The 15811-nt window shown below is 36.8% G+C and overlaps 2 protein-coding genes across 3 annotated transcripts; both read left to right on the forward strand.

Annotated features, from left to right (window-relative positions):
- Positions 1 to 3173: 3173 nt before the first annotated feature.
- On the forward strand, positions 3174 to 10642 carry LOC128535822 (barrier-to-autointegration factor-like protein). 2 transcript variants are annotated; one of them, XM_053509886.1, is made up of 4 exons: positions 3192 to 3287; positions 8174 to 8310; positions 8758 to 8885; positions 10603 to 10642. In XM_053509886.1, coding segments are annotated over exons 2-4 (255 nt in total). In that variant the 5' UTR covers positions 3192 to 3287; positions 8174 to 8184; the 3' UTR covers positions 10604 to 10642. The 2 variants fall into 2 exon arrangements, with proteins under 2 accessions (XP_053365860.1, XP_053365861.1); XM_053509885.1 differs by lacking the exon at positions 10603 to 10642 and having other exon boundaries at positions 3174 to 3287; positions 8758 to 9047.
- On the forward strand, positions 10630 to 11219 carry LOC128535823 (barrier-to-autointegration factor-like protein). The gene is made up of 2 exons (XM_053509887.1): positions 10630 to 10760; positions 11029 to 11219. The coding sequence occupies exons 1-2, from the start codon at positions 10635 to 10637 to the stop codon at positions 11173 to 11175; spliced, it is 273 nt and encodes a 90-aa protein (XP_053365862.1). The 5' UTR covers positions 10630 to 10634; the 3' UTR covers positions 11176 to 11219.
- The last annotated feature ends 4592 nt before the right edge of the window (positions 11220 to 15811 follow it).

Below are 15811 nucleotides of genomic sequence, written 5' to 3' on the forward strand. Positions count from 1 at the left end.
TAGATAATCAGATATGAGGATGATCTAAACAGGCCAAGAGTGATCAAGGCAAGGACAAACTCCCTGAGATGGCAATAGGAATTTTATGGTGAAAAAATATACGCAATTCAGTATATAAGTAAAATTATTAATTCAAATAATGTATGTTGAAAATAAATACAAAAATAAATACAAAAATGAAAATTGCATAAGTAAAAGAGAATACTTCATGACGAATGCAGAATTAAATGTATGCATAAATAAAAAGAAATTTATTTCATACATGCTGAAATAAATATACACATAATTAAATATATAAGTAAAATAATTAGGTGTCACAAAGGCAATAATTAGGATAGCACTGTCGCCATGCACCTCTAGGATCCGGGTTCAAATTGTTGCCTTGGGTCTGTGTGCATGGAGTTTGCATGTTCTCCCTGTGCTTGGTGGGTTTCCTCCAGGTACTTTGGTTTCCACCCACAGTTCAAAGACATGCAGGGTAATTGGCATTCCCAAATTGCCCATGGTGTGTGTGTGCCCTGCGATGCATTGGCACCCCATCCGGGATGTACCTCGTCTCTTGTTCTAAGTCTTCTGGGATAGGCTCCAGGCCCCTTACGATTCTGTATACAGGATAAAGCGGTATGCTGAAAATATATCTACAAATAAATAAATGCATACAGTAAAACGTTAATAAATGAACATATGATAAGACAAAGACAGAATTAGATCTGTACAGTAATAAAGATTAAAACACCTTATAAATGCTGAAATATACACAATTAAATGCATATTTAAATGTTTTTATGTAAATACCATATGCTGGAAAAAATGCATAAGAGTTAATAAAATGATGACATGCTGAAACAAATGCAGAAATAAGTCTAATGTGTGACCCTATTGTAGCAGTATAGACGATGAGATGAAATAAATATACAGTACATATAAATAATTAAAATAATAATAAAAAAAAAATTTAAATAATATATGCTGAAAATAACTACAAAAATAAATAAATGCAGAATTTAAAAAAAGTTGAATTACCCATTGCTAAAATGACCAAATAAACAAACAAGTAAATAAATCGGATGTTCATAAAACGTTTAATGTTTTAAATGCTTTTTTTTTTGTTTTTTTTTATATTTATTTCTATTTATTCTATTCTATTTATTAACAACAATTTTGAATGAGTACAAATAGACAAAAAAAGCTATTTTGCTAGTCAGGAGCAACGTTAGCCTTGTAGCTCCCATACAAAACAAAAATTAAATAGTTTTTAAATTAAATAAAAACACACCATGTCTTGGCAGTGGAATGCAAACCCAATAAACCCAATCAACCTCAAACCACAAGTTATGTAAATTATGGTCTGTTTGGACCATGGCTGCAGTGAGAGCTCAAAGTTGATTTCAAGGTCACAAGGAGGCTGAGATTTAGTAATGATATCAGTAAAATTGTGGTCTTTCTAAATTCGGTTTTAATCTTATACTAACACCAATCATCTGAATCAGCACATTTAGAGTTGCTTTAATTATCCACATATAAAATGTGCATGTATAACGTCTAATGGCAAAACAAGCACTACTGGGTATTAAAAATCTTCCCAGGGGATCTAAGATTTCTCCAGAAAACTGTCTCAGTGACAAAGAACCTGGAAGACGCCCTGTCCTGCCTTACACAGACGTTGGTGTTTTCTCAGCTTACACAGGGTGTTCAGCCATCTTAAGAGTCATTTCAAACCGCAGGGAGCGAAAATATTCACTTTAAAGGGAACTACGAATGTGGTAGGGAACAAGTGAACATCAGGGCCAGTATTCACAAAGTTTCTTAGAATTCTCTCAAAAAGCTCATAATTTAGCTTTAAAATCCTAGCTTATTAGGAAATATCTCAGAGCAACTCAGAGTAAGGAAATTACACAACCCTTTATCTTAGTGAGGGGGTGTGGCTGACCCCAGGCGATCTCTAGGGATGATGCAGCAATTCAAGGACTGTGATTGGTTGATAAAAAATAACCTTTGACCTCTGTAAAGGTCTTGAAATGTGCTCTTTGTGAAAATAGAATACATAATAATAAAACAGACCGTGAAATCATAATGTTTGTATGTATAGAAGTTGTATAATCATGACTACAGGCTACTTTATGCAAAGTTTCTGTTATAGGCAAAATATCTTAAAGTTAATTAAAACAGCCAAATGGTGAAAATGTGTCTACTTTTAAAGCAACCAATTTCCACACGGTAATTACAATTTAAATTCTTATTTATAATTCTTATTTTATTACTTGTAATCCATTTCAGATTGATGGGAGCAAAAGTTGCACTTTTGGATGGTATGTAGCGAACAATCCAAGAGAGATGGAAGGAACTAAAACAACAAGAAAACCAAATTAGACAGAAGAGCATCGTTTACTTTTAGTTTTATGTTCAGAGTTTGGAGAATATTTCTTTTTGTCCTCTTCTATAGAAACTCTTAAGCCTTTTAAAGCCTCTTAAGCCCTACTCTTAACAATTTTTACCTTACCTGTTTTTAGGGCTAAGATATTGTGAATAATTTTTATATTTTTTTACTGAGATTTAATCAAAATAAATAATTTCCCATACTGTAAGTCATTACATCTCAGGATTTGCATATTTATCATCATCATTATCAAGGATGACATCATATTAATAGGACACAATCATTTTAATTTTAATTTAATCAAAAAAATCCGTATTATAATATAGGATAGTCATTTGTAAAAAGAAAAATCTCGGTAAATCTTTAATCTATTATTATTATTATTATTATTATTATTATTATTAAGTCTGAGGTGCTTATGTTACCATAGTAACTTCCCATGGAGTAGGGAGCACCCTGTGAAGTACACTTTGGAATGGAAAGTGCAGGACAGGGGGTGCAGAAAAACTGGCATTGAGGAACATATTAACAAAACATAAAAAAAAATACAATATAACCCATATAACTTCAGACCTAACTTTATCATGTCTCAAAAACAAACAAGTTTAATTTTTTTTTTAGTTAAAGTAAAATTGTTGGCAACTTTGCCAAAAAAAAATTATGTGTTAGAACTGTTGACAATTATAAACTTTTACTTCAATACAAGCATTGAAACTAATTCACATTGATGCTGGTAGAAATAAACCACGTGATCTCAGAACAGGATCTTACTCCTGATTGGTTGTTTTTTTAACAATGTGATTTACCTGTTCAGGTGAGGCATGCAATTAGAACAGCAAACATCATTGCCACCGGAACACTGGTGCAAAAGGGCAATAAAGTATCACCAGGAGTTTATTACAAGAGTACTGTAAGTAAAAAAATGTTTTTAAGTTAGAATTATGGATTTTATTTTTTTTGGTTTACAGTACATATACATTTATGAATCATGTTTTTGTGAGAATGGTGTCCTCATGTAGCTTTTGGTTTGGTGCATGGAATAAGTTATATTAACACAATTCTGACAATATTTTGAAAGTTATTGGATTGTCTCACCAGCAAAACTGCTAATAGATTTTTTAAATATGAATATTGATTTCAGTATAAAAACAAAAAGATGTTTCCAGCCCAACCCTAAAAAAAAAACAATGTTCTGCATGTTATGCTTACATTTGTCTTCTCTGACAACACAAATGTAGGCATGACATGTAGAACGTTGTTTGTTGAAGGTTGGGCTGGAAACATCTTTTCGTTTTTTTCATACTGAAGTTTATCTACCATGATGGTGTAGGAAACTTGAAAATTGAATTCTGGTGTTATTTTCTCTGACAGTTTGGAGGGTTTGGATTTCTGATTTCTGCTTTTTAACTTCAACAAAAAGAAAGGTGAAGCTAGTAGTATTGGGTGTAACGCGTTACAAAGTAAGAGTTAGAGTACTCGGATTACTTTTTTTAACGTAACAAGTAATCTAACGTGTTAGGTCCGCCATTTAAGTACTGCTGTTTAGTTATATTTTCAAAAATGTAATCCGTTATTTAGACAATTTATGTAATCCGTACGTCAGACAGCAGATATTGCCAATCTATTAGTGTGTGTGTGAGTGAAAGTCGTCCTACAAGCCCCGCCCCTGATAACCCACCCTCCTCTGTTATTCCCGCTGTTATACCCCTATCTCACCTATGCAGTTTGACTATGTGAGGACCGACGCACGGAAAAATGGAAACTTTATCACAGCGCCAAAACTTACGGTGTTTCATGATGAACCGTATTTATGGCTACCGCATGAACCCGCGTAGGTGAGATAGAGGTATTAGTAGTTAACAGATTATGGCCCAAACTTCGCGGAGTGGTGGTGGTAGAATAATTATAAAGGTCAACATGTATGAGGAATCACAAAGGAGTTTTCATTTTCTGCAATGGAAAAGTACTCTAACTTGTTACTGCGTTACTTTCTAACAAAAGAAATGTAACTGATTACTTTTGGATGACAGTAATTTTGTAATGTAATTAGTTACTTTGAAAAGCAACGTCCCCCACCACTGGAAGCTAGTCACTTCGTACTGTTACAACAACAACTAATGTGCTATTTGGTTAAGTAAAGGAACCATGGCCATCACAGATGCACTACCTTCTTTAAAAAATTTAACTGCGGCTAAGAGTCTCATCACGGGACTGTGCTTAATGTCTTCTATAAATGTCGAGAGCTTTTTCACCTTCATCAAGTCCCTCTTTGACTTGAACGGCCCTTGTACATTATCACATAACTAATTTGTCACTTAGATTATTACAATTTTAAAGATTCAATAATAAATAAAGCACTCATTATAAACTATAAATCAGGGAATGTTTAATTTACAATTGTATCAAAGCATTTGTCAAACACATAACTTATAAGCCAGACAAATTCATCCCATACTTCTTCTGAATTTAAACATTCACAGTAAAATGACTGCTACGGTAAATTAACATATGCAGCTTTATTTTAGTTATTTATGTATTCATTTATTTACACAAAAAATTCAAAAATCTGCATTCTACAAAGAAGGGCGTCTGGCTACACAGTTTGTTGGCTTTTTTTTTTTAAAGCCAAGGAAGCCAACTTCAGCCAGGCTTTCCCTGGCATGGTTCTGACAAATCACGGTTTTGACAATGAATTAAAGATGGCCTTATCTGATTAGTTAGTTAAGTTGATCTTTCAATTTGACATGATGGTAAATGCACAATACCTTCTTTCACCACAAATCCGCCACACAACCTTTTCAATTCAATTCAATTCAATTTTATTTATATAGCGCTTTTAACAATGGTCATTGTCCCAAAGCAGCTTCACAAAAAAAAATTAAAGATTTATTTTTTTTTTTTTTAGAAAAGAAAAGAAAAGAAAAGAAAATATTTGGAAGTGTGTATGTGTGAGAAAAATGTGTCTAGATAATAATGAAATGAATGAATGATGAATAAAATGTCTCTGATGAGCAAGCCAAGGGTGACGGCGACAGTGGCAAGGAAAAACTCCCTGAGATGGCAATAGGAAGAAACCTTGAGAGGAACCAGACTCAACAGGGAACCCATCCTCATCTGGGTGATAACAGATAGAAATAACATCAAATGTGTTGTGTAGGTGAAAGTTCAATATATCAGAAGTTGTGTAGATTCAGTTTAGCAGTAGGTGCAGAGGGCAGATGGGGTCAGATCACTGGAAGCACAGGAGCAGGATGTGTAGCTCCAGCCATCATAAAGCAGAATCTAGCTGGAGCAGGTCCTTCTCAAGATGCCTTAAAAACCTCGCAGGGTTGGCCTTTGTCTACTGAAGCTGGCACAATCTCCAGATGTCTCAGGATGGGTAGAAAAATACAGAAAAGATGGAGAGAATTAGCGTAGTTGCCATTCAGGATAGGTGTACTGGAGTATGAGGTTATGGGATGAGTTACGCGTATGCCAGATTAAAGAGATGCGTCTTGAGCCTACTTTTGAATTGGGAAACCGTGTCTGCTCCCCCGAACAGTGTCTGGAAGGCTATTCCAAAGCTTTGGAGCCAAATATGAAAATGCCCTGCCCCCTTTTGTAGATTTAAAAATTCTGGGAATTACCAGAAGTCCGGAGTTTTGTGATCTTAAGGGACGTGGTGGATTATAGCGTATCAAAAGACTGGTTAGGTATGAGGGAGCTAAACCATTTAAAGCCTTGTATGTAAGTAGTACTATTTTGTAATTAATTCTAAATTGAACAGGTAGCCAGTGCAGGGATGATAATATTGGGGTTATATGATCATATTTTCTGGATCTAGTGAGAACCCTGGCGGCTGCATTTTGGACTAACTGTAGCTTGTTTATTGAGGATGCAGGACAACCACCTAGTAATGCATTACAATAGTCCAGTCTGGAGGTCATAAATGCATGAACTAGTTTTTCTGCATCAGATACGGATAGGATACTCCTAAGTTTGGCAATATTTCTAAGATGGAAAAAGGCTGTTTTTGTGATATTGGAAATATGATTTTCAAAAGACAAGTTACTGTCTAATATCACGCCCAGGTCTTTTACTGTTGAGCTAGTAGTAACAGTACATCCTTCTAAACGCAGGCTGAATTGTGAAAGCTGTTGTGTGCTGGTTTTTGGGCCGATGAGCAATATCTCTGTCTTATCTGAATTTAGTAAAAGAAAGTTATTGGTCATCCAATCTTTTATGTCCTGGACACACTCTGTTAATCTAGACAACATGGGTATTTCATCTGGTTTTGTTGAGATGTATAATTGGGTATCATCAGCATAACAATGGAAACTAATCCCATGCCTTCTAATGATGTTTCCCAGGGGAAGCATGTAAATTGAGAACAGGAGAGGTCCTAAAACTGACCCTTGTGGGACCCCATATTTCACTGGCATTACATTAGACGGTACTCCATTTAGATCTACAAAATGGTATCGATCAGACAGGTATGATCTAAACCATTTTAATGCCTGCCCCTGAATACCTATATGATTTTGTAGGCGGTCTATGAGAATATTATGATCTATGGTGTCGAATGCAGCACTTAGATCAAGTAAGACGTTTGCAATCTTAACTAGTGCAGTTTCTGTACTATGATGGGGCCTGAAACCTGACTGAAATTCTTCTAGGATGTTGTTTTCCTGCAAGAATGTGCATATTTGAGCTGATACTACTTTTTCTAATATTTTTTATATGAACGGAAGGTTTGAAATCGGTCTATAATTTATTTCATTCGCGTCCAAATTAGATTTTTTAAGAAGCGGCTTAATAACTGCCAGCTTCAAAGGTTTAGGGACGTGACCTAGATATAATGAAGAATTAATAATGTTTAGAAGTGGCTCTCCAACTGTAAGCATCACTTCTTTTAAAAATCTGGTTGGTATTGGGTCTAACAGGCACGTTGTTGATTTAGCTGAGGTGAAAAGTTTATACAGCTCTTCCTGTCCTATACCTGTAAAGCACTGAAAATCTAAATGTGAAGCTCTAGGCTGAACTAGATCATGAGATGCTATTAGAGGTTGAACCTCTGTTATTTTCTTCCTTATGCTATCGATTTTTTCATTAAAGAAGTCCATAAAATCTTCACTACTAAAATGTTGTGGAGTACTCTCTGCAGGCATCTTAGGTTTTGTTAGGCAGGCTACTGTACTAAATAAGAACTTGGGATTGTTTTGGTTTCTTGCTATCAGTTGGCTAAGATGCTCGGTCCTAGCGGTTTTTAGAGCCCGTCTATAGCTGCACATACTGTCTTTAAACGCAATTCGAAAAACTTTTTATTTAGTTTTTCTCCATTTTCGCTCAAGGTTACGGGTTGCTCTCTTTAGGGCGCGAGTATGGCTATTGTACCAAGGAGCAAGTGTTTTATCTCTGACTTTTTTTAATCTGATGGGAGCAACAGTGTCTAATGTACTGGTAAAAATAGTACCCATGCTGCTGGTCACTTCGTCTAGATCGTCTGCATTTAGGGGTCTAATAAGAATTTGCGGGGTGCTGTTTCACTCACTGTAAAAAATACCGTAAATGAAGAACAGAAGAGACAGCAGTCAGCAACAGCACCAAGGAGTTTACTACCAAAACAAAAACCGTTACACAAAGTGTTCTTTATCTTTTTAACTAAAATGACACATACAGTCTGAATAAACTGGGGAGGCCTGGCTCGCCTTGGCTTCCAGGAGAATGCCCCACTGGTAAGCAATTTTTAATAAGAACCAGATGTTTGTTTAATACTTCAAGTTGTTTTTAAATTCTCATTACCGCTTCTCATTTCAGGCGGTGCAAGCATGTCCTCCACCTCTCAGAAGCACAGGGACTTCGTGGCTGAGCCCATGGGGGATAAACCAGTCACTGCTCTATCAGGCATTGGAGATGTTCTGGGCAAGAAGCTGGCAGAGCAGGGCTTTGATAAAGTGAGCTTAATGAGTGGCCTATGAAATGGTCTTAGAGTAAAGATGATGTGATATTCTAAAAAACGTTCAATCTGGACACTCTTTATGAAATGAAAGCTCTTTGTTTAAGCATTATTCTTAAAATGTTTAAGGATTCCTTGCAGATCCTTCAGTGGAGATGTTGTATGTTCCTTAAATACTACTGTAAGTGTTATTTGGCAAAATGTCTCAGGGTAACCATTTATGTAAAGCTAAAACAATGCGGCAAAATACCGTGACAGTGAGGTATGTTGAATGGTAAGAGCTTAAACACGAAGTGAACATTGCTAGATTAAAAGAACGTGTACAGATAAAAATAACTAAAGAGGATCCAGCGATTTCGTCAAGAACTTGGGTAACTTCTTCATCTGTAACCATGCAATTCCACAGACGTTCAGTGTTGATCAGTGGCACTTCTTTATGTTTCAGGCATTTGTGGTGTTGGGTCAGTTTCTTTTGCTGAGGAAGGACCGTGAACTGTTCTCCGAGTGGCTGAAGGACACCTGCGGGGCCAATTCCAAGCACGCGGACACCTGTTCTCAGTGTCTCTCTGAATGGTGCGACACCTTTCTCTAAATCCGGTGGCCCTTCTTCTTTTTTTTTTTTTTTTTTTCATTTTGTGGATTAGTTTTAACATTTAAAAAATAGTTAATCAGTAATGCTGTGATATTACTGTGAAAAAAGCTTTAAGATATTCCTGGCTCTTAATAAAATATTAAGCTGACATTAAATAATAAACTTTGCAGTGTATTTTTTTCCAGCAAGTTACAGTGACTTTAACCAACGACTTATGTTACTTGATTTGATTCCTGGTTTTGGGAAAACCTATAAATGATAAATAAGGTTAATTTCAAATCATCACTCACTCACTTATCATCTATACCTCTTTATCCTGGAGCCTATCCCAGGAGACGCGGGGTACACCCTGAACTGGGTGCCAATCTATCATAGGACACACATACAGTTCACACACTCATTCATACACTACGGACAATTTGGGAACGCCAGTTAGGCTAATCTGCATGTCTTTGGTCTGTGGAAAGAGATCGGAGTGTCTGGAGGAAACCTACCAAGCACAGGGAGAGCATGCAAACTTCATGCACTCAGATACGGGAATCGAACACCGACCATGGAGGTGCAAGGAGACAGTGCTAACCACTACACCAGTGTGCCACCCTCCTCAAATCACTGGGGATTAAAAAAGGGAAAATACAGTGGAACCTCGGATCGCGAGTAAACTGGTTTGCGAGCATTCCACAAATTTTTCTTGAAAAACGAGCGAGTCTTAATATATAAGTACCAAGAATCACTGAGAATCATGTGGCATGCATGCGCTTCTTGCTTTGATGCTGAGCATGGCTCTTTCTCTCTCGCATGTGTGCTGTGAAATTGTGGGTAATCGTCTTCCCTGCTCTGTCTCAGTGCATGTACGCCACTCGTGTAGTCAACATACTGTATGTGCGCATGTGTACTGTTTACCATAGCACTGTGACCCCGTGTGTGCGCATAAAGCATCTTTTATTCTGTAGTCATGTATGTGTGCATGTATGAAAATCATCCTTTTACACATGTCCTTTCAAAAGCAAGTGCCATTAAAGAGGTTCCTTGTTAAAGACTCAGTTTCTCGCTCTGTAAGAAAGCCCTTTCCCTCCTGTTCTTGCCTTAAGAAATGAGTCGGCCTCACCTATTTCAATGAATCAGCCCGGGAGCACGATAATTGAAAAGCATGTAAAGCTGTCCTGATGGTGAATAATCCTTATTTCAGAAAATCCTCAACAGACAAAAAAATGAAACAGAGTTCACAGTCCAATACATTGGAAAACAGCTCTGATACAAAATAGTGTCCGGGATTTCTCTTACGATTTAAAGGCGCAGACACAACACTGTTACTGTACCTTTGACATTTCCTTAGATGCGGTTACAGTTTTTGTCCACATGATGGCTGTGTGGGGAAAGGGGACAGATTTAGTCAAGTGGATTGGTATTCTTTACATTGTATTTTCATGTGACCAAGTGATCAAAGGCTTACGTTGTTGGACTTGATAAAAAAAATATATATATTTTTTAAAACTAAAATGACTCATACAGTCTAAAATTGTCTGGGGAGTCCTGGCTCGCCTTGGCTTCCAAGAGAATGCCCCACTGGTTGCCAATTTTTAATAAGAACCAGATATTTTTTAGTACTTCAAGTTGTTTTTAAATTCTCATTACTGCTTCCTTTAAGATGTGTCCTGTATAGCTTTTTTAGTTTCACCTCATCTTGCTGACTTGCAGAGAGCCGCAGCTACAAGAGAACTGGTTCGAGGATGTCAACCATCTCTCAGAAGCACAGGGACTTCGTGGCTGAGCCCATGGGGGATAAACCAGTCACTGCTCTATCAGGCATTGGAGATGTTCTGGGCAAGAAGCTGGCAGAGCAGGGCTTTGATAAAGTGAGCTTAATAAGTGGCCTACAAAATGGTCTTAGAGTAAAGATTTATGTTGATACTAAAATAAAAGCCTTGAACCCTGATTCTGTATAAACTTATAGAACAAATAGAAACATAGGGATTCTCAGAGATATTGGCTTTTTATTCAATTAAGTTGCATCATTAAGTTTAGAGATGATCTTGTGCAGGTCTTGGTAAATTCTTCACCTATAACCATGCAATACACGTTCGACAGACGTTTAGCGTTAATTAGTGGCACTTTATGTTTCAGGCATTTGTAGTGTTGGGCAAGTTTCTTTTGCTGAAGAAGGACCGTGAACTGTTCCATGAGTGGCTGAAGGACACCTGCGGGGCCAATTCCAAGCAAGCAGACACCTGTTCTCAGTGTCTTTCCAAATGGTGCGAAACCTTTCTCTGAATCTGGTGGCTTTCTTTCTTTCTTTCTTTCTTTCTTTCTTTCTTTCGTTCCAGTATTTTAATTTGTAGTTATAGTTTTACCATTTAAACGAGGGTTAATGAGTAATGCTGTGTGTGATGTTACTTTAAGATATTTCTGGCCATTAATAAAATATTAGTCTGACTTTAAGAAAATAAACTTTGCAGTTTTTTTTTTATTTAAAGCAAGTTACAGTGACTTTTTTTCAATGACTTATTGATCATTGGTGAGTTTTTCCAAAACCAGTACTCAAGTGACATAAGATTAACTTTAAACCACTGGGGATTAAAAAAGGGAAATAGCAGACATACTGGAAGTCTAATTGTAAAGTGTGTTCTTGATCCACCCTGTCATTTCCTTGTGTGACTTAGGATGAGCTTCCAGTGAATAAAACTGGGCAAGTTGTAACTGGAAAAAACAAAGTGAGGAAACACACAGGTATGAGAAATGATGCAACAACTCTTTAAAGGAAATTGGCACAACCAATTCCTTTAGACTGTATATGTAAAATTAATACTCACAGGAGAATCTGGACTCTTAAGACTTCAGACACTACATATATACTGTATATTTGAAATACTGTATATATGAAATGAGCCGGCCTCACCGGTTTCAATAAATCAGTCCGGGAGCACGATGATAGAAATTGTAAAGCTGTCCTGAAGGTAAATCGGAAAATCCTCAACAAAACAAAGTTCACAGTCCAATACAGTGGAAAACAGCTTCGAGTCAAAATGGCGTCCAGGATTCCTCTTGCGATTTACAGGTGCAGAGACAACACAGTTATATTAGACGTCAGGGTAGAAAGTTTTTTCAGTATCACAGGATCGGACTACTTGCTTCACATCTGAAACGCTGGCCTCCCAGGAAATCCATAAATGGCCCTAGTGTGGAAAAAGCTTGGAGCGAGGTCAGGACTGTACAGGGGATGTGGCCATAACTCCACTTGTGAAAGTGGTGTTGGTAAATGATTGTGTGTACAGTTCCCACAGACAGGTACCTCTCTTACACAATTTATCTGTCGATTTCTTAATGATCAGTCATTCCACTCTGAACGACTGCAGTGGGATCTGATGAGCTCATTTACATCATTCTTTAAAACGTTTACACCACTCAAAAGTCTCACCGGGTATGTCATCACAAGTCCCAGTCTGATTCGAACATAACTCCTCGTATGTTAATATGCATAAAAAAATAATCAAACCCAAATTTTCCTTGTTTCCTAAAGGAGAACCATCAAGGGTGAATCTGTTGTATAATATTTAGTTGTATAACCTTGGGAACCTACTGTATCTGGATCAGTTCTTAATTAACTTTTAAGGATTTAAACATGTTGTAACTACATATGTGTGTAGTTTAAATGATTTCTATAGTCACACATCCAAGTAAAAGAACCACTAGAGTAATACGGAAGGGGGCAGTGTGCACGTTATTTTTTTTTAAGAACATGTAGTGGGGTGTAGTGCTTAATTTATTTATTTATTAAATGACTCTTATTTATAGAAAATGTCTGTCAAACCATTTTTGAGAAGTGACCAAAAATAAAAATTAAATTAAAATCTGTGGGTAAATTGTCCACAACTCAACACTGCCCTCTATTGCACCAATGTCCACATTACACCAGTTACAGCACCCAGTAAAGAAATTAAAATTAGAGAAATTAGTAGAGAAATTAAAAAAAGCTAAAAATGGCTTTGTTTTTCCGGAATCTCATCATGGGTGTTTCATGCTCGATAATATTTCAAGTCACACTTTTATTTTAATTCTCTTAAACGAATAAACGGCTAGCTAAAGCAGCTTTTGTGTTAACCGGGCAAGCGTGCACAGTCCAACTATGACAACTAGCTTACTGGTCTAGTTTCAGCTGATTAATTCGCCTAGCTTGTGTTCTAAGGTGGCAGCACTGTGATTAGCACAAACGTTTTACATGTACCTCGCCTTGTGCCCCAAGTCTCCTGGGATAGGCTCCAGGCTCAAAGCGGTACAGACGATTAGTGAGTGAGAGTCAGTGTTCAAGAGTTAGGTTTATGTATCGTCAGTAATAAAAATGGGAATATGTTGCCTTTACTGCAACATTTTCAAGTCAGGGCCCTGAAGGCCAATAGTGACCATTGTATTTATTCCCATTTTACAACCGTGGTAGGTAACATTCACACACTATTTGGGATATTATAATTTGGGAACGCCAAAGAGCCTAATCCCATTTACAGTAGTTCCATATTGCCCTTAGTGTGTGAATAAGCATAAGTGTGTGTGCGTGTACCCTATAATGGAGTGACACCATGGTGTACCCCGCCTCGTGCGTCTAATTTCCTGGGATATGCTCCAGACCCCCACGACCCAGGATAAAGCGGAATAAAGAATAAGTGTGAGAGGTGTTATGGATGTGACGTGTCCGAATTAGCTCTTTACAAACTATATAAAGAACAGACTTGTCAACAACATCTAACACACAACACTGAGTGCTTTGAAAACCTGCCCAAATTCTGTATCTCGATCTTGGCCTCATCTCACAAACTCACTCACACACACACACACACACACACACACACACACAAACACCTTTCCATTTTTACTCATTTTTCTCTTTAATGACAGTTCAGAAGAGTTAAAAAAAATACTGATCAATAAAGAATGTTTTATTTGTTATTGAGAAGAATTTAATAAATTCTAGCAGGTTGAATAATTTTGCAAAAAGTTTTTTCCCTGGACAAAATAGAAATTTCATAACTATTTTTTAATTAATAAAGAATCTGTCTAATTAAAATTTTCTGTGTTTGTAGTGTTTTGTATCCTGGAGTAATAAATGCAGAGGAAGAAAAAAAAAATATATATATTATAATAACTTGTAAAAGAACAAACAGATGCGAGGATATAGTTACATTTTTAGCTTTATGTTTCAAAAACACCTTAATAGTACATTATGGCATGCTTCATCATGGTACAAATGTAAAGCGGCTCATGTTTCATACTTGACTAAATCAAGAACATTCAACACAGACGAGGTATTTCATCATACATTCTGTAGAAAATAATATCAAATACAATCAAAGATACAGAAACTTTTCTTTCCCAGAGCGCAAATTTCCAGTAATACAAATAATACATTTGTTTGGTAACATTTTTGTAGTAGTCCCGAGTTGGTTGTATGTGTATGTGTGTGTGTGTGTGTGTGTCTGGCTTTACTCACCTTTTGTCATTTAACAGTGTCTATGTTTACATGCACACCAATGATCTAATGTTTGTCTGAGTGTCGATGAGACCAAGGTATGATCATGTAAGCAGCACAAACTCGTACACATGTTGATTAGCAACATGATTTTAAAACTAGGGCTCAGAGTTGTACCACGGGTTTTATAGTGGATCGTTAACCGTAAAATAAGCTTAGGCTTAAAACTTGTGTTTTTCACCCAGCTCTTACTTTAAAAAGGTCAGGCCTTCCCTGAGGTCAGGTCCTGCTCTGACAAAAGTCACAATATGAAATGGAAGTAGCGAAAATTGACTGGAGCAAGCAATGCAAGAAACATTTTAGCAGGAGAAAATCGTGTGAATACATTCAGATGTGGCTAATATTGCCGAATAAAAGATTACCATAAACAAAACATTTTTGATTATTAAACATACTCCTTAATGATTCTTTTAAACATTTATTTCTAGGGGGAAAAAAAGGAAAAACAACCGGGATGCAGTATGGCAGTAGTGTAAGAACAGGTAATGCTTGAAATAAAGCTTCGATAATCTTTAGTAATTTTAGATTTAATTTACACGGAGCGTTCAAGTTAAACCGGGACTGGTGACTCTTGGCCGCATTTAAAACGTGTGAAGAATGCAAGAGTTTTAAAGAAGACTGTACGTCTATGAAAGATAATCTGGGCTGAAGTGGCTCAGAGCCCACTGCAGTTGTTCCTGTGAAAATTCAGCACGTGGAACACCTGATACAATTGATAACTTGTCTCCTACTCGTGGAGTCTGTCTATGGGAACCGTACACAAAATTATTCACCAACACCACTTGCATGTTACAGAAACTGTATGGTTTACTGTTGTGGTGACTTAAATACTGGAAATCAAAAATTACATTTCCTGTACAGTCCTGACCTTGAGGAGTTTTTAAACTCTTTTGCACAATCAAGAGTCCTGGTTTGACTTGCCTTGTAGAACATAATATTGTATCATGAGGTATAGCCAGTCGTGGGCGTTTATAATGCTAGTAACCGTCATGAATTTAATTGTCGACTGAACATTGACGTTTAGACTTTCCTGGAATTTCATAGGACTTACTGGTGATGATGCTAATCATAAACACTTATCACCTGCTAGGTTTATGCACAGATTTTTGTGCCGATCTTTCGGTACACATAGACACAATTTATTTACGAGCTTTTTATCATCAGTTTTGGTGGATCTGGAGTTTAATTCAGGAATATTTAGGGAAAAGCGTTGACCGTACATCCTGAGCTAAACATCGTACACGTACACAGACACACTCTCGTTCACACGTGTGGCAATTTAACACAGGCTTTCCATCTACTGTTATAATGTCAGAAAAAGCGGGGAAACCTGGAGGAAACTCACATGGACATGGGAAAAAAAACAGATACGGAAATTCCACACGAACA

This window comes from Clarias gariepinus, chromosome 13 (genome assembly GCF_024256425.1).
Source record: "Clarias gariepinus isolate MV-2021 ecotype Netherlands chromosome 13, CGAR_prim_01v2, whole genome shotgun sequence".
Taxonomy (NCBI): Eukaryota; Metazoa; Chordata; class Actinopteri; order Siluriformes; family Clariidae; genus Clarias; species Clarias gariepinus.